Source organism: Rhineura floridana, chromosome 4, assembly GCF_030035675.1.
Source record: "Rhineura floridana isolate rRhiFlo1 chromosome 4, rRhiFlo1.hap2, whole genome shotgun sequence".
In the NCBI taxonomy this organism is placed as follows: domain Eukaryota; kingdom Metazoa; phylum Chordata; class Lepidosauria; order Squamata; family Rhineuridae; genus Rhineura; species Rhineura floridana.
The window spans coordinates 104,168,428-104,192,323 of NC_084483.1; the positions used below are offsets into that span (position 1 = coordinate 104,168,428).

The following is a 23,896-nucleotide window of genomic DNA, read 5'->3' on the forward strand; positions in this document are numbered from 1 at the left end:
GTGATGTGCAACTTGCACGCTTGTGGGTGTGCCTGTTTGTGTAGAAACGTCATTTGGATCACCCTTAGGCTGCACTCTTACACACACTTCCCCTGGGAGTAAGGCCCTTTGAACATAGTGGGGCTTCCTTCCCGGTAAGCAAGCTCTGGGTTGCTCTTTGGATTTAGGAGTAAGTTTCAGTTGGGCTCGGTGCAAAGGGTCTGAGTAACAAGCAGACTGGGGGTGAAGGTGTGCCTATTTGTGGGGGGTGTGTTTGCCCACACAGGATAGATGGGGAGAGACAAAGGCACATTTCATACAACGTTCTGTGCATAAGTGAGCTGAAAAGTTTGAAGGGAAACCACTTCTTAGTGATTACTGCAGGTGAATTTCCCCCCTTCGCCGGCAGAGGTTTAAAAACCTAGGCAGATATTTACATGATGTCCTGAACTTGCACCCCCAATACTCTCCTAGTGGTTGATTGCTCCTCCACTGTCAGTCAGCTACTTGATTGTGGAATTGTTTGGCCACTGCTTCATTAGATTTTAAAAGACTTCTAACTGCAGAATGTTGAGCATCCTTTGCACGAAGATGATCAATGGCCCAGGCCTTTTCTTTCTTAATCCACAGATTTCTGGGGAAAGTCTTTTGTTTGGGGGGGGGCACTGTAAATTAACAGTTTAAAAACTACATACACATGAATAAATATTATTACGTACATATATTTCTTAATATTTATATAAAATTTTTGTAACAAAATGTGCATGTAACAATAAACACGTGTGTGTAATATTTGTTCATGTCTTGCGGCTCTCAAACATCTGAAGTTTATCGTATGTGGCTCTTACGTTAAGCAAGTTTGGCCACCCCTGCTTTATGTCGATAGTTAATGTCAAAATTCACAGGTCTCCTGGTAATTTTCTAGCTGCTAGCAACTTGGTAAGTCTAGTAATGATCATATAAAGTTACCTACAGCTTGGATTGTCATCCAATTGTATCATTAGTAAATGATTGCTACCCAGCCTTTAACAATGTTTGCTGTCTACAAGGGAGTGCAACAATGGTGGAATCTAAAGTTGAGGGCTTTTTTTGACAGCAGTCATACAGAAAAGCTTGGACAGTTTTTCTAGATATCTGAATTCTACTTTGAATTTAAAGTTCCTCATCTATATTTTGCAATCTTAGTTTTGGATTGTGAAAGTAGTTAACAAATTTATGGAAAATAGTATATATAAATCAAAATCAAAAGATGAGGGATTTGGCTTCCTGAATATTCCATTGTTACATGGGAGGTGCTGTGGTTTGGGTAACACTGCAGTGCTTGCAATGGCTAAAATACAAAGTTGAAACAAAATGTTTTTTGTAAGCCCTTTCAGTGAGAGATCTACCCAGGGCCGTTTCTAAAGGGCAGCCAGGTGGGGCACTGGCCCGATGGTCTCTGGAGCTACAGGGGGCCCCTCAACCACCCCTCCACTCCCCTTCCGTGATCTGCGGCCCCCCACGCCCCCCACCTACCTGTCTCCTGTCTTTTACCATTGCCCTTAACAAAGATGGTGGCTGTGGTTTCCCTAAGGTACTGAAGCCCCTGCCGCCATCTTAGTTGATGGCAGAGATGCGCGTGCGTAGGACGCACACGTGCCATCAACAAACATGGTGGCGGAGGCGTCATCCCCTTAGGGAAACCGCGACTGCCATCTTCGTTAAGGGCAATGGTAAAAGACAGGAGACAGGTAGGTGGGGGTGTGTGTGCGTGTGCATGTGCGGACACACGCATGCTGGGGCTCAGGGCAAGTTGATGCCCAAGGGCCTCGGCATGCCTGGAGCCAGCCCTGGATCTACCCCTTCTGTAGTATAACACTCTGCTTCCTTCCTTCTGTAATTCATAATTTATTTCTGGACTTTTTAAAAAAATCATCTTTGTTTAAGAATTTAAATACAGTTGACTAATTTGTAGATCACCTTGGTACTAGTAATAATTCAGAAAATTTATTTATTTACTTATTTATTGAATTTATTAGTCGCCCATCTGGCTGGCTGTCCAGCCACTTTGGGCTACATACAAAATAAATCTGGGCGACGTACAAAATGAAAATCAGGATTCCTTTAAAACATTTCTGTATTGTTTATCTACAGTGTATAAAATACTGGTGTTAGCAAAGTTTAAAATAATTTAAAAGCACCTTTTTTTTTTGCTTAGGAAGAGATGTGAGTTCGGGGCAGTGGTAGAGACAAGCAAGGCTTACTACCAATATTTTTCACTTCAAAGGGACTCCCCTCCATTGCTTCTTTATTCCATAATTCCTTTGTGTAACTTAAGATCTTAATAATGGCAAAGTGCTAAGTAATTAAGTTTGCAGCCATCCATTACTTTTTAAGTCAGAAACAATCTGCATATAAGGCCAAATGCCATGGCCTCATCCAGTATCTTCTGTCTTTCCCTTAAAGTTCTTTTCCTTAACATCCTGCTGGAGAGAAAGTTCTTTGTAACTTAGACATTTGCAGTACAGTGTTATGAGCCTAAGTTGTTGTAAAATGTATTATTTTACTGAACTTGTGAATTAAAAATATGGCACGCCTACTCTTCCAACATTGGTATGTCTATCTTTATTTGGATATATGGAAGGATCCATTCCATATCTTACTGTTAAAATATTTGAATTAGTTGGGTTCTGCATCTTTTTCATTTGGGATACACACCCCATCTGCAAATCTGTGTCATCGCCAGCTTTATTTAAAAGATGGCACAAATGGTGACATCTGGGAGCCAATTCACCATTTAATTAAATTAGTCTGTAATAAAATCTGCCATAATGAGATTAAAATTAATTATTAATCAGTAGCTGACAGAGGCACAAAGCAGCGTAAATAATAAATGAAGGCTGTGTCTGCTGTTTCTAATTGAAGACCTACTTCACTGCAGTCAATACTTTTTATGGAGTGTTATTGGGCTTTCTGCAGTGCCATAATATATGTTCTTTAGATTGTGATCCTAGACTTGGCTATTTGCAAATAAAATACACTTCCGCTGTCTGTGTAGTGTATTAGTTGGTATTCATAGCAAGTTTGAAAGAGTGGTATTAAGTTTTGGAGAAATAAATATTTGGGTTTATATTGTAAAAAAGAGCGAGGTCATGCCTACAAACATATTCTTCATAGTATTTGCAATCCTGTGCACTGTTAACTGTTCATAATGGCTTGAATTCCATTGATGTAAATTGCGTTTCAGTTTGCTTAACAGTGTACAGGATTGTATCCACAGCCATTTATTAGGACATTTAAGAGGATACATGGGAGGGGTAGGTGGTAAAATTAAGGAGAGGCTTGTGTTCGTCACTGTTGGTTTGCAATGCCATCTACCACTATAATAAGAAACAAATACAAAAGAAATCTAAAATAGAGAGCTGGCCACAAAGAAAACCCTTTCTTATCCTAATGGATATGCCTTTTTAAAACTTAGAACTCGTTTTTATAATGCTGTGAATTTGTCTTGTTTTATACATTGGTTCTGCAGGGTAAGGATTAGTGCACATGGTTAATCCTATTGAAAGAGGACTTGAAAGCTCATTCCAATAGAGATTTTCAAGAAAGTATTTTATTTTGGGTTATAAATTATTCTAACTCAAAGAATTGGGGTAAGTAGTTGAATTATCATACATGTTTTTTAATCATACTCTTGATTGACATTTTGAAGATGGATGAGCTACCCTTCTGTTGGATTCGGGTGAAATAAATTTAGCAGTTTTTCCCCAAAGCAGGAAATGGGCTAGCTTATTTCCATACTAATCTAAAATGTGTCCTGTAAGCCCCTAAACCCCTTTTCACATGTTCAGCCTATTTCCATGTCATCCACCCCTAATCCCCTACTGTAACCTTTCCCTGTAAACCCCATGTCCCTAATTGACACAGACAATGGTGGTGCTGTAGTGGCAGTAAGCAACTGTGGGAAGAGGGAAGGAGAGGTATCTGCCCCACATGTCAGAAGGATGCAAAGCCCAGCAGCCCCTGGGCAGAGCTTGGAAAAGTTACTTTTTTGAACTACCACTCCCATCAGCCCCAGCCAGCATGGCCACTGGATTGGGCTGGTGGGAGTTGTAGTTCAAAAAAGTAACTTTTCCAAGCTCTGCCCCTGGGAATAAAAGGTCTATGGCAAAAGATACTTCATCTGGGTTACTGTGTTTTCTATATTTTCTTTAAATTGAAAGTGTTCATTATTTGTCTGTTGGCAATAATAAAAAGTTATATAGATCTCTGATGGTTGCCTGAGAATTAGTGCATTGATTCTGTAAATACTTAGTTTAAATAGCCATCTTATGAATTATGCAAAGGAAAGATTTCTAAATGTTCATGTGATATTTAGCGTAGGCCTTCGTTCTTGCTACAGTTTTTTCTAGTTACCTGTGATGAGATGGCTTTCTAGTGGTTTTAGTTGTTTATAACTTTTTGCCTTAGACACCTGCATGTTATAGAAGTGTTTTGCTGTTACATTCTACACTTCCCCCAAATACAACAGTAGGCAGGAGGGAGTATTGCCAGCTTTGTTTGCAGGGGTGAAAATGAGCCAGTGGCTATATTTGCATGTCACAATAAGCCAGAGTTGCTGACTTACAAACCATGGTTTAAGGCTGGCTGGTGATCCTGGCTTATTAGGGAGCAACAAACCAAGATCTCTGGTTCATATGTGATAGGAAACCAAGCTTAATCCTGACTTGTTTCTCTATCTCCCACTAGGGAAGAATTGGGCAGCATGCTCAAGAAATCATGATAAGTCAGCAGTTCTGGGTTATTGTGACATGTGAATGTGGCCAGCATGCAACCATCTTTTCAGTGCTTTTTGCTTCCAAATTCTTTTATGTAGGTTTATTTTCTGTGCAGTTCTGCCAAAAGTTATTTTCCATCTGAGCATGTTCACTGTTCTACTGTCTACTTAAATAGGCAAAGTAATTCTAGTTTCTCCTAATCAACGTTAGAATTTTACAAATTCCCTGTTTTCGTCTCTGGGCTCTTGCAGTGCCCCTACATAGTATCCTGTAATAACTTATTTATGATTATTATGATATAATAAAATAACTTATTTATTATATCAATCCAGTGTTTTTTGTTCAAAGCACAGGCTCACTCATTCAGCATACTGTACAGCTTGCAAGGATCATCTGAACAACTGGATGTTAATCACACACACACACACAGAGAGAGAGAGAGAGAGAGAGAATTGTGATTAGAAAATTCTGAACCATGTACTTGCAATGCACACAGCTGTGTGCAACCTCTGGACTGCCTTGCAAAGGAATCTGCTGAAATGCAGATACTGAAGTGGACCATTGATCCAATATCTGCCCAGATCAAACCAGGTGAGTCTGCTTTGGAATCAGTAGGGTGGATTTCTCCCCCGTTCCTAGTATGCCATGATTTTTCCTGGGACTTGACAAGAGGCAAAGAAGAGTTTGCATGGAAATAAGAGACAAACTGTATGGTTGAGCAGTCATCTGTTGTTTCCATCAATATAATTTATTTTAACCAGAGATGGTCTTAGTAGGTCATGAGTCTGAATGGAGGAATGGTGATGGAATATGTGTGTGAGCTTCTTTCTGATAACCTTTCCCACTCAAAATGGCCAAGAAATAAGAGATCAGCAGTGTCCCTACACTCTTTCACTGAGATTCATAACCTACCAAGGCTCCTTCAGATTAAAATAAATAATGTTGGGGGAAATAACACACCACTGCTTTATGATGTCTAGTTTTGCTCTATAATATCTATAACTTATTTCTATTAGTCAAAGAGGAATAATTCCTGACACCACTTTCAATAGCCATAGACATCTTAATTATAGCACTTTTTATGCACATCCCCAACCTTCAAGTCTGCTAAATTGAGGAATATGGAAGAGTATTCCTCTAAGTATATGGCGAGTTCCATTTATATTATGGCTGAGAATATTTTTCCTCCAAAATAAGGGGGATAATACAAATAAGCTGTAAATATAAAATTATTTTACAAGATTATTTTTAAGAGCAAATCTTATGTAAATGAGCCTGGGATACAGCACATTCTGGATCTACTCTGAAGCAGTTATTTTACATTTCAGGATGTGCTACAGACAAAGATTGAAAGGTGTTTGGCAGTCACAAAGATGTGATTGAAAGGTGTATTGGCAACTGAAAGTATTGCTCATCTGTAATTGAATATATATGACAACTGAAAGGATTGTATTTTCAATAGGGTGCTATGCTGTTATCTATTATACCGTTTATATTGAATATTATAATGGTGTTTAGAACCTGGCTTAATATTTGGTAACTGAAAGTATTGTTTGGCTGAATTACATTGTTAAGTTCTATATACCTGTGTGCTGTTACCTTGTTCAAAAGTTTTTTATTACATTGTTATTTTTATATATAAGGTATTTTAGTAAATTTTTTAGGGTTTTTGGCCTGACTTTTAGTACTTATTTCCAATAGGTACACAAAGTTGGTAGTGCTTCTTCATTGAAACATTATAATATTCCCAACAATGTATATTAATATGATCACCTGGTTAAGAGTATGCTGACTTTATTAACAAAGTATGCAAGTGCTCCATAACAGCAGAATCAAGCCCTTTTTCTATAATGGTTGTTTATTTATTCTAGTGGTATCCACAGCAGTCTTTACCTTAACTTTCACTTGGCAAATAAAGGCATTGGATGAAATCCAGTGCTTTTAACCTGGTGAGGCATTTGCTAAAGGAAGAGAAGGGAAGAATATACTCTGATTTCCTACTGCAGCCCCCTACACCCAAACTCTAGGACAGCCTTTCCCAACTAGTGGGCCACCAGATGTTGTTGGACCACAACTCCCATCAGCCTCAGCCAGCGTTGCCAATGGTCAGGAAAGATGGGAATTGTGGTCCAACAACATCTGGTGGCCCACTAGTTGGGAAACGCTGCTCTAGGACATCATTGAACATGGCACAGGGGTGCCTCAGGGTGCAAATTTCTTACCCTCTTTTATATTAGCAGACACATTCACTGTCTCACAAGCTGCTCTGCAAGTGGAACAGCAGCATACGATTTCACCTATTGTGTTTGAATTTAGGCTGGAAATGTTTTAAATATGATTAATTTAATTTACTGAGGTATGTTTAAAGCGTTTACTTAGCTGTAGGCTGTACAAAATTAATAGTAAAGCAAGCAAAAATACTCATGTTTCTCCTTATGACTCAAAACCAAAAATTATTTTTTGGCATGAAGCATTACTTGAAAGATAAAAGGATTTTTGTCTTCTGAAAAGATAATTAATTTGGTTGATTTCAGTTTCTCTTTTGGAACAGTGTTGTAAAGATAGATGAATTGTTTTTAAAGGTTTTCATTTTATATTCGGCTCTTTAAATGACAGATACAGGAGTTCCAGCAGCTAGTCTGCAATCCAATAGACTCTCCCATTCTTTCTACAAATATGTAATAGCCTAGTGCCAAATCTTTAGTATTGTGCCAAATTAAATATAGGTTGATTGGGCAAATCTAGCTATGCAAACACACTTCTGAAAAAATATGTTCACTTTTTACTGACAGGCTGTAACTTCATGTGGATCCCTAATTGTATTGGCACAAAGTCAAGACAATTCCCAGACTATTAGCCTAACTGCTGTTGAACTTCTAGAAAGCCCACATTCCCCATCATTTGTAGGCGGATATGAACTCTCCTGTCTTTACCCTGTGTTCTGGAATTGCCCTTTTGTATTTTTTTTTCTTCCAGGTTCAAAAGTCCAGGCTGGTTTTTATTACCAGAACTTTGAAGTAATCAGATTTTTTTTTCTTTACAAGATGTTTATTACTCTAGAATGCTGATTTCCTCCATTTATTATTTCTAATAAATGAATTGTTCATTTGCAGAGATGTCTAAATAGGACCTAAATTATAAAAAAACTAGCATGCCAAAAAGATTGACAGTATCATCCATACTTTTTTAATATTCTTTCGGACCTATATGTATAGTAGCTGGGTGAATATGCCTGAAAGGAACAGAGTTCTGTTTCTTTAGTTTGGGAATGTTTCATGTCTAGCTGAGTCCTGCTACTGTTAAGGATATGCTAAAGCTTGTTTCTGAAAATCCTGCGTCCAGTGGATTGTAGAACAGTCGTAAGATGTACATCACTCACAAACATTGTTCATGATAATGTTTTCTCTTTGTGGTAAAGATATGTGTTGCATATAAGCATATTGGGCAGAAATTGGAAATAGTTTTAGTGAAAATTACTTTTAATGCTTCTTCAAATAAGAATAAAATAAAGCTTAAACTTCAGAATACAGGGTTCTATTTGAAAGTTTGGTTCCATGAATGGAAGGAGCTTCTAATCTGAGAAGATATCTTCAGTGGGTGGAAGGGATCCTTCCATGAGTGGATCCAATTCATAATTTGTCTATATTGGACTGTTTTCTAAACTTAGGAAAGCATTTTCAGATATTTCCAACTTTCCCATATTATAAGGGGGAAGCAGAGACATGTCAAATACTATTTCCTTAATAATATGGGAAAGTTGGAAATGTCTTTAGATAGATGATTTCAGCAGAAATTACTATTCGTGGGTTTTTTCAGTGATAAGTACTAGTAGGGGTTGTACTGCTATTCCAGTTTAGTTTGGAGGGACTTTCAAGACCCTGCCTGACTGGTCCAGAGGGAGGAGTCATCCTCAGCAGTGAATGTACTCCATTCTACTTGTCAAGCTACAATTCACAATAAGTACCAATTTCCTTTTTCTCTCTGTCTGTGGGTTTGTACCCAGAGAGAGGAAGAAACATACATACAAACTCAGCCCCAGAGAGAAACAAACACACCCCATTGTTTTCCTTCCTTATATTCTCTTCTCCCTTCCACAGGTCCCAGCCCTGAGTGTCTATCAAAAGAGTTTATAGAACTCTTTCCCTCCCAGTATCTCCACTTTCTGCTTTGTTGTTGAGGAGGATTTGAAGTGAACTTGGAAAAGTGAATAGAGTTGAAAGAGAAAGTGGGAAAGACCAATACCCTTCTCTCTTATTCTCTCTTTTCTATGTCTTTTTTTAAGGTTGTGATTGCTCCCTTCCCACTTCTGTAGGGGGTAGGAAGTTAGGGTTGCCAGGTTGGAAGTCCTGACATTTTTTTTGGGGGTAGTGATGTGATGGAGGTGGGCCCTACTGATGTCATTAAGAATGATAAATTAAGCATCAACCACAGTTGCTTGGAGCATACAATTCAAACCAAACATTTCTCTGATTGGAAATTAAGATAGAAATCTTAGCTAAAAGATGGAGCCTGGGTAGGGAACATTTAATCTATCCTACTTGTTTTTGGCAAGAAGCGTTTAAGTGCCCTCGGGCCAGGCTAGTCACCAGAAGGCAATTGTAGGAAGAAAGGAGCCTAGTGTTTTGGAGATTTTAGATGGAAGCACTCAGGTGTAAATATGGATGCCCCTGAAAGCTGCAATTCTAAACACACTTACTAAGGGACTAAGCCCCATAGAACTCAACAGGACTTACTTCTGAGTAGATATTGTTATGATTGTGCTGTTGGTAAAGCTTGACTAGGGGTCCTCTGCAAAGATATCCATATCAAAGCAGGGTTGGCAACCCCTCCCTGGAATGCCCTGCCTCTACCTTTTAATATGGCTGCTCCAAACCTCTTTACAGATTTGACTCTTCACTTCAGAAAGAGGTTTGAGAAATGATTAAGAGTAAGAAGATTCTCTACTGTTTTCTGTCTACCTTGTGGGCTGCTATCAATTTACTTTGACAGCCAACCCAATTTCAGTGAATAATAATTAACAGAGAGAAAACACACATTGTTTGGTCTACCTTCACAGGCAGTAGCTTAGGAACGAAAACAATTGCAGCCACACTTCTCAGGATATGAATTCTCTTTTACCACCATTGGGCAAGAAACAAACAGTCATGCAACAACAAGGTGCATCATGAGTGAGTTTAAGGGGGTTGAGATGAGCGCATTGAACCACTGTTGTTGCTTCTATGGATGTAAGGGAGTGAGGTTAAAGGCAAATGATATTATTATTATTTAATAATAATAATGATAATGATAATAATAATGATAATAATGATAATGATAATAATAATAATAATAATGATGATGATAATAATAATAATAATAAAACTGTTGTGAACTGCCCAGAGAGCTTCGGCTATGGGGCGGTATAGAAATTTAATAAATAAATAAATAAATAAAAAATGAAATGCAAATAGAAAAAGAAAGACAAAAGACATTGATGATTTCCTAAATGCAATACCATACCAATCACAAGAAGATTCCTGTAAGGCAGAAACAGCATCCCACAAACAGTCAGGATTCCTAACCAAAAACCAAAACTAAAAGAATCCTGGCAGCCAGTCAGCTAAGGTCACAAAAATCCCCATGCAGCACAATCTGACCTGGGGGCTGCAGTTAGTGCAAAATGCTGTGGCATGATTGCTGACATGAGTGAGACCCTATCAACACATAATACCTTTGCTCTGAAATCTGCATTGTTTGCTGATTTGCTAGTAGGCCAAGTTCCAGGAGTGCTTTCCATGTTAATGGGTGTCACATAATACTTGTTCTGCTCTTGTAAGAAATCAGTCCTTTAGTGTGGCAGCACCTACGCTTTGGAACTCTCCGCCTACTGATATTAGTCATATACCTTCATTGTACTCTTTTCAGCACCTGCTAAAAACATTTATGTTTAGGCAAGCCTACCCAGACATGTAGAAGCTATTGTGTTTTTTTATCTGTTTTTAATATTGTTGTTTTTATTATTTTGTATGTTTTTAAATGCCTGTCTTTAACAGTTTTTGCCAATAATTTTATTCTTTTAATTCCTTCTGTAAACTGCTTTGAGATTTTTTTTTTTACAATAAAGCAGTATATAAATGTAAATAAAATACATAAATAAATTTCAGAGTCACTGTGGCCCTTCGGTCTCTTTCCATTTTTAGGAACAAAGGAATCTGCCTTATACTGCCTCAGGCCATTTGGTACCATCTAGCTCAATACTGATGATATGGACTAGCATTGGCCTTCCAGGATTCCAGGCAAGAGTCTTTTCCAGAGATTGAATTTTGGACCTTTGCATGCAAAGCATATACCCTACCACTGAGCTGCAACCCTTCCCCTGTTTAAAAAATTATCTTTTGAAATTGTTCTTTTGAATTCACTAATGAATGCACATCATACCTAGGGCAGACCCACATAATTCATTTAAAGCATCTTCAACATGTTTGAAGTACATGAATCACACCACAGAATCATGGGAACTGTAGTTGGTTAAAGGTGGCGGGAACTATAACTGTGACAGGGAAACTACACTTCCCAGGATTTTTTTAGGGGAAATCATGTGCTTTAAATGCAAGTTGGATATGCTTTAAATGTATTGAGTGGATCTCCTACATAAACTTTGCCTGCATGTAAATCGTTTTAATTAATTTTTCAAAATGGAAATAAGCTACAAAGTTTACTGGGTGACCATGGGCTACTCACCATCTCTCAACCTAATCTGCCCCTCAGGATGAAAACAACAGAAGGGAACCATGACCACCCCAAAGAAGGGCACACTTAAAATGTAGAGGAAATAATGATATGCAACCATAGGGTGAAATCAGATACTTATCAGGACATAGTATGAACAAATAGTTATATAAGCATGACTGTCTAACGTGTTTATTATTTACACAACCTGTAAAGATATTTATAGTGCAACCCTATGTTTATTCAGAAGCAAGTCACAATGTATTTAATAGGGCTTATTCAAACAGGGAAGCATGTACTGAACTGCAACCTCAAGTGATGTGGAACTTCACTCGCCCATCCCAAAATTAAGAATCATGCCACTTTGAGCTGTTTTGCAACTGCTTATGCTTGTTTTTATGGTTATTGGATTTTCAGCTGCCTTGCTTTCCAGTCACCAACTCTACATCACAGGGTTGTTGGGAAGACTCAATACACACATAGACTGGAGATATAAAAATACATACACCCCATATAATAGTTTATTGCCAGATCCAGTTGGTCATTGCAGAATATTTTTTTAAAAATAAAACAAGTATTAGTTTCCTACATAATAAAGAGAGTGATGCCTATCTAAACCCGGCCAAATTGGTGTAAAAAATAGGATTGGAGGGGGACAGAAGGATTTACAAGACATGGAATCCTTTGCTATGTTCACCCAAAAGTCCCATTGATTTACAGCAGAATCCTAACCATGTGTACTCAAAAGTAAGTCCTATTGAATTCAGTGGGGTTTGTTCTGGGTATGCGGGATTAGCATTGCATTTTTATTCCTAGAAAAGCGAGTATTGGATTAAAGCTTCAAGCTGGGAAGATTTTCAAAACACTGCCCCTCTTCAACAGCCCAGGAAAATTTAAACTTGTTTGACTCCTGCGCACAGGAGAGAAAAATACTTTTGCTACTGCTGAAAGCTATATACTTAATTTATGAGATTATCAGATAAGTAGGGAAAAACAACAGTTTTCTGGCCTTGCAGTGGGGTCTGGCTACTTCCTGGAAGTTAACAAATCCCTTGTCAATCACATCCCTGACTTTACTTATTGGCTACAAACCTGAAAGTGTGGGGTTAGAGCAGCCAGCTAAGAGCTCATTTAACAGAAGGTAAGAGGTGGCTGTCATTTTGGTGTATATCACGTGAATCAGACCACCTAGAAACTTATTTTTTTTAAAGAATGAAAGCGGAGAGTCCGGAGATTAAGGTGACTCACCTGGAGGCCCAGAGAGGACCCCAAAAGTCTGGAGTCTCCTGGAGAAAACCAGAGACGTGGCAACCCTTTAGGAAGTACAGAGGTCTTGTGGGCCCCAAGGGACGTCTTCCTGGGCACAGCTGCAGGCCAGGTTGGGCACTAAAGGGCGGCCAGGTTGGGCACTGGCTCGATGGCCCTGGAGCTACAGGAGGGCCCCCAGCTGCCCCTCCGCTCCCCTTCCATGATCCGCGGGGCCCCCATGCCCCTCCACCTACCTGTCTGCTGTCTTTTACCATTGCCCTTAACGAAGATGGTGGCTGCGGTTTCCCTAAGGTACTGAAGCCTCTGCCGCCATCTTAGTTGATGGCAGAGATGTGCACGCATAGCACACACACTTGCCACCAACAAAGACGGCGGTGGAGGCGTCATCCCCTTAGGGAAACCGTGGCCGCCATCTTCATTAAGGGCAATGGTAAAAGACAGGAGATAGGTAGGTGGGGGTTGGGGGGGATGGCACACGCGTGCGCACACACACACGCTGGGGGCCAGGGCAAGCTGATGCCCAAGGGCCCTGGCATTCCTGGAGCCAGCTCTGCATGGGTGGCATGATAGAGATACCAGGCCTAGTTCAGTGAATAAATGTTAATATATCTGCTTGTGTGCTGTCATTAATAACTGTGGAGCTTGAGAAGTTTTATATATATATGTATATATATTGTATATTTACGCATTTATTTTACAAATCTCAACAGGAACTCTTACAGAATACTGTAACTTTAAAAATTACTTCCTAAGCCACAGGCTTGTCCTCTGAAACCTGGCTCCTTTCCTGAATACTGCATATTAGTTACTCAAATAAGTTGTAGATTATTTGAATATGTAGATCCAATGTTACTATAAAATAGAAATTTGGCATTTAAAGAGAAAATCAAAGAATAAAAATGAGTACAGAGTTATAGATCAACATTTATTTGTAAATATATTGTTCTGGATATGATGGCACAAAGTAGTATAGTTGATGTTGAAATTGAACCATGGGCCAGGTATATTGAACCATAAGCCAGTTATCACAATCAAAGAAAGCCCAAGGATGAACAGAACTGATGCATGAGATTATATTTTATTTGTTGGCAAACAGCGAAAGTTTCGTTGGAAGTTATTTAGTGTAGCCAGCTAGCCTGATGGGATCAATGAGGCCCATCTATGATGGCTTAGTATTTCCACTTAATCTATTATACTTTGTTTCCTCTTAGTCATGAATTAATTTATCAAAGAAAATAGGATAAAATAAAAATATAAAATTCAAATTGCTGAAATTAGGGACCTGTGATTTTTTACCTGTTCATAAACAATCTAGAGTTAGGGGTGAGTAGTGAGGTAGCCAAGTTAGCTGATGATACTACATTGTTTAGGATGGTTAAAACAAACTTGGATTGCAAAGAACTCCAAAAGGATGTCTCTAAACTGAGTGAATGGGCAATGAAAATGGCAAATGCAGTTCAGTGTAAATAAGGGTACACATACACAGCTGGTATAGCACAGTGAGGAGGAGAGCCTGGCTGGGAGTCCAGAGTCTGTGAGTTCAAATCCCTGCTTGTGTCTCCTGGGTGTCAAGGGCCAGCCAAAGATCACCCCCATAGTGAGTGGCTCAGGGGTTACGTGTCCTGCCACCTGTGCAGCCGTGGGCAAGCTGCATAGTCCCAAGGAGCCCAGTTGCCCCCCAGTTGGCAGTTGCGGACAAAGAAAGGGCTGTCTTGTGCTGCTGTGGCAAGCTGAGCAGACTCTAGCCAGCTGGGGAGGACTAGCCTCAGAGGGAGGCAATGGTAAACCACCTCTGAATACCACTTACCACAAAAACCCTATTCATAGGGTAGCCATAAGTCTGGATTGATTTGAAGGCAGTCCATTTCTATTTTTCACGGGTACACACTGGGGCAAAAACCTTAATTTCACACATATGCTCATGGCATCTGAACTGGCGGTGACTGACCAGGAATGAGACCTTGAAGTTGTAGTGGATAGCTTACTGCCTCAGTATGCGGCAGCTTTGAAAAAGTCAAATTCTATTCTAGGGCTCATTAGGTAAGGTGTTGAAAATAAAACTGTTATAATGCAGTTATACAAGTACTAGCTGGGAGGAGGAAACCTGTGGGAAGAAAGGGGGGGTGATTGGGGCCTCCTTGGCATGGGCTGGTGTTAAGACCCCTTGCCAGCTGGGGTGACTTCACCCATCACATCCCCACCTGTGCTAGTTCAGTGGACATGGCACCCCACATTCCCTTAAAGGGAAGCTGTGGGCAGCGTCCCCTGCTTCCTGGATCAAGATTAGATTAGAAACATTATTTATTTATTTATTATTTGATTTATATCCTGCCTTCCTCCCAGCAGGAGCCCAGGGCGGCAAACAAAAGCGCTAAAAACACTTTAAAACATCATAAAAACAGGCAACTGACCTATTATCTGAACCTGGGAATCACCAACCCACAGCGCCTCTTTCTTGCTAGGATTCAGACTCCGTTTCTTGGCCTTCATCCAGCCCACCACTGAGTCCAGGCACCGGTCCAAGGCTTGCACGGTCTCTCCTGATTCAGATCTTACAGAGAAATAAAGCTGGGTATCATCAGCATACTGCTGACACCTCCTCAAATCTCCTGATAACTGCTTCCAAGAGCTTCATATAGATGTGAAACAGCATAGGGGACAAGATGGTAACCTGCGGCATCCCACAGCACAACTGCCAGGGGATCGAAAGACAATCACCCAATGCTATTCTCTGAGAACAACGTTGGAGATAAGATCGGAACCACTGTAAAACAGTGCCTCTGATACCCATCTCACCAAGTCGGCCCAAAAGGATACCATGGTCAATGGTATCAAAAGCCGCTGAGAGATCAAGTAAGAGTAACAGGGTCACACTCCCCGTGTCCTCTCAATAAAGATCATCCATCAGAGCAACCAAAGTTGATTCACTCCCATAACCAGGCCAGAACCCAGACTAGAATGGGTCAAGATAATCTGTTTCATCCAAGAGTACTTGCAATTGCCGCACCACAACCCTCTCAATCACCTTCCCTAAAAGGGGGGTATTTGCAACCGGTCGGTAATTGTTGCAGACCAATGAGTCCAGGGTGGGCTTTTTCAGGAGCTGTTGGATCACTCATTCAGGGTGGCTGGAACCACTTCCTCCCACAGTGATACATTGACCATACCCTGTATCCACTCGCTCAACCCCCCTCGGCAAGCTTTAGTAAACCAAGAAGGGCAAGGGTCGAGAGGACATGTTGCTGGCCTCATTATCACAAGCACCTTGTCTATGTCATCAGGCCGCATCAACTGAAGCCGTTCCCAAGATATTGCAGCAGACGTTGCATTGGACACCTCATTGGGGACTACAGTAGATGTGGAGGGGGCATCAAGACTGCTATGGAGGCGAGCAACTTTACCCTCAAAGTGCCTTGCACACAATTCACAGTGAGGTTCCAAAGGGTGTAAGACTCCATTTCCTGGAGTTGATGTCAACAGACTCCTGACAATATGGAAAAGCTCCACTGGATGGCTACTTCAGGATGCGATGGAGGCAGAGAAGTGGGCCTTCTTTGCCACCCTCACTACCACACAGTAGGCATGGTTATGATGTTTTACTCGTGCCTGATCAACCTCACAGCACATCTTTTGCAACTTGTGCTTAGCCATCGTCCAGCTTAAAGGAATGAACGCCTGGGGAAAAAACAGCTGAAATATGGAGGACTGGAAAAAAAACTGGGGAAAATCAGAAAAACCATTCCCTCCCCCATTTTTTCCAAAGCCCTTTTTTGTTGCATTTTTTGGAAAAATTAAAAAAGGGGTCTAGGACATGGAAAAGGATGTAGAAGCTTGTTTGAATCTCTGTAAACTTTCAGTTCTTTGGTATCCATGATAAATATGTTGACAAATATGAAGAAGCAGAAGAAACAGAAATTGATAGTGATAGCTGAGAAAATGATACTGATTAAATTTCATGTAGTATTCAATGAGTCTTGATCCCCTCTTTTTTTCTGAGCTCTTTGTATGGAAATGAGTGCTTTATGTCTGCTTGACATTGGAAAACTGCAGGGGACATGATTTCCAGAACACGTTTACTTTTTTTGTATAATGATGGTTTGTGTCATGGCCCCGTCAGAGGACTCATCAGACGAGGATGACTCAGGAGTAACAGCAGCAGACCCAGAAGCAGCAGACCCAGAAGGAGAAATGAAGGAAACTCCTGAGAACCCAGCTCCTTCTCCCCCTCAGCTACAGAGCACCCCAGACACAGCTGAAGCCCTTCAGCCAGACGCAGACAGTGAACAGGATACTCCCCCCTCACCTGCAGAACGTAGACAACAGAAGGTCAGGCAGAAGAGGGGCAGGCCTGTCCACTTAAGGCCAAAACGCTGATGGCTCACACCTGCTGACAAACCTGCTCCTTAAAAGTCAAACCTTGGCTTCAGCTTGTTGCTGACTACAACGTCAGGCGTGACCACTGTGTGTCTTCCTACCCCCTGAACCTTGACTTGGACTGATCTCTCGGCAAACTAGACCCGGACCTTCACTGACGTCTCTTCTGGATTTCTGGCTTGGCACGTAAGCTTTGAACGGCCTCTGCCCTTATCTTGCTTCCTCCTTGCTAGCCTGGCAGATTTATAGCCAAGCTGCCGGCTGAGGACTTACGGCCTGGCAATTACCAAGGAATCTCCAGCCCTGCCTGCACCCCCACCGACACTGCTGTCTCAGTGAAGAGCTGACAGTTTGTTTCTTCTATTTTTATTGGTTTTTTGCCTGATTAGCCTAAATTTGCAAAATGAAAGAAATGCTAGGTTTCTTAAAGTGAACAGGGATAGACTAGATGAGCCTCTGGCCTGTTCCAGCAGGATCTTATTGAATGTCCAATTCCTATTCAAATTGAAGAAAAGCATGGCTTTTGAAATTTTCGTTAGTCTTAGTTAGATGCATCTTGAAAGTGGGAATAGTCCTATAGTATTCCTTTCAGACACCCTTTTATTAATTGGTGGTAGCGTTCAAAGATACATTGGATAGGTGTGAACATAGCATTTCTACTCAGTTTAGTTGCAAATGTAACGATTTTAACAATACTAGAGAATAAAAATGCACCTCTCAAAAGGAATATAAATAAAAATTAAAAATAGAGAAACTAATTAAAATGTTTTGTCTGCTGTAATTTATGTCGGAGGTGGACTGTTCCAACCTATTGCTTTATACAGTTAAACTCTATTGTTTATCAATTTCTCTTTACGCCATTCACTGCCATTTTAAAGAAATCAACTCCTGTATCTTGGGAATTCTTTTTCCCCTCTATTTCCATGGAAAACACATGCTATTTGCCTTGTGTCTCTAGGGTGGTGCTGGATTTCCAGATTATACCTGCACATGTTGTTAAAAGTACCTTGAAACCCACAGATTATAGTGTTGGCAATCCATTTTCATTGTTTTCCTGGGTTTACACCTGGTTGATTCACACTACCTTTGATGGGTTTTCTCCATGAGAATCAATGCGTCATGTCTTAGATGTATAAGCTTGCTGGCGCCCAGGCTCCAAATTGTGAGTAGTTAATTGTAAATCAGGTGTGAGGGGGTCCGGGGGGCAAATGCAGTCCTCCAAGCCTGCCTGTCTGGAACTTGGGACTCTCCCCAGGCCAGGCCATCTTCCTAGCCATAATGTCTCTAACTAGGCCACATCCCTCACCTGCTTTGCACCCTCATTGAGTTTTTTTTGCCTGGCTGACATATGTTCTGGAAATTTGATAATGCTTTCTGCTTGCATGGATAGATTATGGAAAAATTAGTATATGGTACAAAGGTAACATTTACATTTGTTGTTTCATCTACTTCTGCTTTTAGCCCCACCCACTACTGGTATGTGGCCCTTGGAAGTCTGTCCTGTAGAGGATGTTGCCCTTGGACTGAAAAAGATTCCCCATGCCTGTTGTAATTTTATGTAACTACAAGTGCATTCTTGCCAAAATATATTGTGAGCCTATCCTTATTACAACTCAGCCTATTTTGAAAAAAGTCATCCCAGAGATCGAAGAAATCAATCACCTGACTTAGTCTTTGGGCTTATCCACATGGGAGCCTAACTTGGTACTAAAGATGCTGCTTTTACCATCATAATAGATATTCAAAGTCCACACTTCTTGCTCAATAGTAATAATAATAATAATAATATTTAATTTGTTTGTCGCCTATCTGGCAATTAGCCACTCTAGGCGACGTACTTTAAAAGAGATAAAATACAATAATAACAGATGTAATCACATTAATAACAATAGGTAAAATACTGGACAGTCATCAATACATATAAAAGCAATTATAATAACAACATACAATAAATGACAGAATCATGGTGATTTACCCAATGACCTCAAAGGCTTGCTGGAATAGCCACGTCTTCAGGGCCTTGCGGAATACATCTAGGGAAGGGGCATGTCGAAGATCATATGGGAGGGAGTTCCAGAGAGTGGGGGCCACCACAGAAAAGGCCCTCTCCCTGGTACCCACCAACCTAGCTGTTTTGGTTGGAGGGATTGAGAGAAGGCCTTGTGTGGCTGATCTAGTTGGGCGGCATAATTGGTGGCGGTGGAGGCGCTCTTTCAGGTAAGCTGGGCCGAAACCGTACAGGGTTTTAAAGGTTAAAACCAACACCTTGAATCGGGCCCGGAAAACAACACTGGCATGATGTGATCCCGTCGGCGGCTGTTGGTAAGTAAGCGCGCTGCCGCATTCTGTATAAGCTGTAATTTCCGGGTCGTTTTCAAGGGTAACCCCACGTAGAGCGCATTACAGTAGTCCAATCGAGAGGTGACCAGGGCATGCACCACGAGCGGGAGCTGTTGAACAGGGAGGTAGGGTTGCAGCCTACGTATAAGGTGTAATTGATACCAAGCTGCCCGGCTCACTGCCGAAATCTGAGCCTCCATGGACAGCTTGGAATCAAGAACAACCCCGAGGCTGCGGACCTGGTCCTGTAGGGGCAACTTCACCCCACCAAACACCAGGTCAACATCTCCTAACCCTCCCTTGTCTCCCACAAGTAGTACCTCAGTCTTACCAGGATTCAACTTCAACCTGTTCCTGCCCATCCATCCACTCACAGATTCCAGGCACTTGGACATGGTCTCCACAGCCCTCTCTGGTGAAGATTTAAATGAGAGATATTGGTGACACTGCAGCCCAAATCTCCTGATGATCTCTCCCAGCGGCTTTACATAGATGTTAAATAGCATGGGAGAGAGGATAGAACCCTGTGGCACACCACAATTGAGAGGCCAAGGGTCTGAAACCTCGTCACCCAATGCTACCTGTTGGCGCCTATCAGAGAGAAAGGACTGGAACCACCATAAAACCGTGCCTCCCAATCCCAAACTCTCCAGGCGATCTAAAAGGATACCGTGGTCGACGGTATCAAAAGCCGCTGAGAGATCCAGGAGGATCCAGTGTGTGTGTGTCCCCACTTTCCCAGGTGCAGAATCTGCTGTTTTCCATTCACACAAGTAGGCGTTCCTCTGGGAAGGATTAGTGTCACTGTTTCCTTGTGGCCCTGCTCCCAATTTTACATGTTTACTCCCTCTGACGTATCAATAGAAGGCAACATTTCCCTCCAAACATGACTGTTTGGGCTTCAAGGCTGAAGTGGGGAGAGTGCCTTGGCGTGCAGTTGACAAGAAACAATGAAACTTAAGACTCCCCTTCTCTAATGAACAAGCCTGAGTGAAAGGTGGACGGGGGGGAGTGAGTGAAAGGTAAAGTAGGCAGTGGCTACGACAGCTTTTGCGGGCAGCAGGTGCAATGAAAGCATCCTGGGGAAAAGGCTGGGGAGAAAGGGGGTTCTGCACCTGGGAAAGTGGGGACACACACACACTGGCAGGATGAAATACAGTAGCAGTTCTGATTAGATACTGTGGGAAAGGAGCTCATTGCTGGTTACAAGGCGTGAAGGAAGGAAGCTTACTGGGGAAGAAAGGAGGGCTGCAGCAAACTCCTATGGGGAAAGACAGAGCAGTCAGTTGGAAGTTTCTGGTTAAGCCTCCGGAAACAAAATGGAATTCAGGACAGTGGGTGGAGAAAGGTGAACAGCTGAAAGTGATGATTCATTCACCCACTAAAAAACATTGGAGCAAAGCGCCTACAAGGAGGAGCGCAGCGCAGCTGAAATGTTTTTTCCTTCCATTTTCACTTATCAACTGATTGTGTTAATACGGATTTAAAGGGGAAAACTGTGTGATAGCTTCTGCTTCTCTGCAACGTCGTGTGAACCATGTGAATTAAAGGAATGCAAGTAGCACCAAACACACAGTAAATTGCCACGTGGATGAGCCCTTTGCCTAGAAGGAATGGGAAGGAGAATCATGAGTGTGGTTTTACTTATACATCAGCAGTTTCATTCTGTCTCTTGACTGTTCTGGAAATTGCATTCTTTAAATTTATTTTTATATTTAACAAGATTCATATTTATAAACCTCAGCACTAGTTTAAACCACTTCACCTATCTTTTTGGCTTCCTATAAAGAACCTTGGAAACTGTAAATTGAATTCTCTGTTAGCAGTCTTGAGTTCTACATTACAAAACTTCCAATTCCTGGGATGCGCTGGAAAGAGGGAATGAGTTTATTGGCATAGATAGACTGTTAGAAGTTGAGTCAAAACATTTATTTTGAAAAGGCATGTAAACTGATATTTTATTGTTATTTTATATGGATTTTGTGTTCTTTTTTATATTTGTATATTGCATAGGTGTTTTTCTTTCATAAATTGAACGTTTTTAATCTAAACAATACTGAAGTATATAAACAAACATGTTGTTTCATTAGTTTTCTTGTACAGTAGGGCCCCACTCATATGGCGGGTTAAGTTCCAGACCCCCGCCTAAAAGCGGAACCCCTCCGAAAAGCAGAACTCCATCAATAAAATAGCGCCCGATGCCTGAAAAACGTCATAAAAGCAGAACAAGTGCCATATGAGTGGGGCCTTACTCTAATTTTAGCCGCCAAATTAGCTGAAAAGTGAGCCCCTACTGAATACAGATTTAGTTGCTGTTGTTGCATTGCACCTTTTCCTGTTTTTTCCTTTGATTGCTGTAGCAGTAAAGAACAAGGTTATAACAATATGCTTCCTCTAGAATATAAACATGCTTCAGTGGGCTTTTATTATCATAGAGGCAAGCCTGGTTTACACTGGATAATGCAATAAAGTGAGGATTACTTGAGATTTTAATGCTTCAGATAATTACAGAACCTGTAATTAGGAAGTACTCTGTATTTGGGAGTTGGGGAGAGGCGGTAAATAACATTCCCAAGAATTTAATTATGAGAGCTTAGCAGTAGATTTTTTAAAAGATTGTGTGCATAACACATTTCTTATTTAAAAAATGTACATTTCTGAGTCACAACCAGATTTTAGGATATGGGAGAAGCTCAATCCTGACAAAACCGAGGTGCTACTCGTGGGTGACAGGGGAAGGTTGGGTATTGTTGACCTGGAACTCAGTGGGATAAGATTACCCCTGAAGGATCAGGTCCGCAGCCTTGGGGTTGTTCTTGATTCCAAGCTGTCCATGGAGGCTCAGATTTCGGCAGTGAGCCGGGCAGCTTGGTATCAACTACATCTTATCCGGAGGCTGCAACCCTACCTCCCTATTCATCAGCTCCCACTGGTAGTACATGCCCTGGTCACCTCTCGATTGGACTACTGCAATGCGCTCTACGTGGGGTTACCCTTGAAAACGGTCCGGAAATTACAGCTGGTACAAAATGCGGCGGCTCGTCTGCTCACAAATAGCCGCCGCCGTGACCACATTACGCCGGTGTTAGTTCATCTACACTGGCTTCCAGTTGTTTTCCGGGCCCAATTCAAGGTGTTGGTATTAACCTTTAAATCCCTATATGGTCTCGGCCCAGTTTACCTGAAGGAACACCTCCAGTACCACCAATTAAGCCGCCTGACCAGATCAGCCACGCAGGGCCTTCTCTCAGTACCACCAACAAAAACAGCTAGGTTGGTGGGAACTAGGGAGAGGGCATTCTCAGTGGCGGCCCCCACTCTCTGGAACTCCCTCCTGTTCGATCTTCGACATGCCCCCTCCCTGGATGCATTTCGCCGAGCATTAAAAACTTGGCTTTTTGAACAGGCTTTCGGGACCTCCGGGGTGGGCTAATCTTTATCAATATTACTGAATGCCCGTTGTTTATACACTGTTTTATGATGCTGTATTGTATTTGGTCTGTATTTTAAATTGTAATTTTACTGGAATTTAATTGTGTACGTCGCCTAGAGTGACTTCGGCCAGATAGGCGACACAAAAATTAAATTATTATTATTATTATTATTATTATTATTATTATTATTATTATTATTATTATTATTATCCATCAAATTCAAAATTCAGCTATTTATTTCTAGTGCAGTACAGAGTGTGAGTGGGAAATTCTCAGTTAAATAACATCTCAGCAATCTCTAGGCAAGCTATTGACCTCAACCCTACTCCCTGTAATATGAATATCATACTAGTGGCCTACCTACAGGGTCATTGTCAGAGTTGCTGAGATAATGTCTGTAAAGCACTATTTAAATACTGTTATTATTTATTTCCTTCTTTCACAAATACAGCTTGTACCACATGTTATATACTGCGGCCACATTCACACCATACATTTATTCCACTATTATTCCACTTTAAATAGTCATCGCTTTCCCCAAAGAATCCTGGTAAGTATAGCTTCTGAAGGGTGGTGAGAGTTGTCAGGAGACCCCTATTCCCCTCATAAAGCTACAATTCTCAGAGTTTCCTGAGAAGAGGAACTGACTACTAACCCAATCTCAGAGTTGTAGCTCTGTGAGGAGAATGGGAGTCTCCTATAAACTAACCTTCCCAGGATGCTTTGGGGGAAGCCATGACTATTTAAAGTGGAATGATAGTGGAATAAATGTACAGTGTGAATGTGGCCTTTAACATATTATGAGGGCATGGGTTTGAGCGTACCCTTGTGTCTTTCAAAAAGTAATGTGGAAGGTGGTCCTAAATGTATAAGTATTATTAATGACCCTTGGGGTCCTGGCAATCCTTTCTAATAATAACCTGTTGGAGCTGTCAAATGATGGCACAAATATCCTAATCTGCCGAGGTAGCTTTTTAGTCCAAGTCATCAATCAGATTTTATTAGCTTTAACAGAGTCAAGCTGCTGTCACTTAA

The 23,896-nt window shown here is 41.1% G+C and overlaps 1 protein-coding gene across 23 annotated transcripts in view; it reads left to right on the forward strand.

Annotated features, from left to right (window-relative positions):
• The window catches only part of EYA4 (EYA transcriptional coactivator and phosphatase 4), a 249,893-nt gene that overhangs the window by 54,893 nt on the left and 171,104 nt on the right, over nt 1-23,896 (forward strand). For 18 of the 23 annotated variants that reach the window (XM_061623885.1, XM_061623886.1, XM_061623890.1 and 15 more), the window contains one exon: nt 10,916-11,011. The exons of 3 other annotated variants lie outside the window; for them this stretch is intronic. In XM_061623885.1, the coding sequence (XP_061479869.1) occupies nt 10,916-11,011 (96 nt within the window). Of the gene's footprint in view, nt 1-5,259; nt 5,328-10,915; nt 11,012-23,896 lie in introns of those variants that run through there. 2 more of the 23 variants (XM_061623891.1, XM_061623899.1) reach the window with 2 other exon arrangements.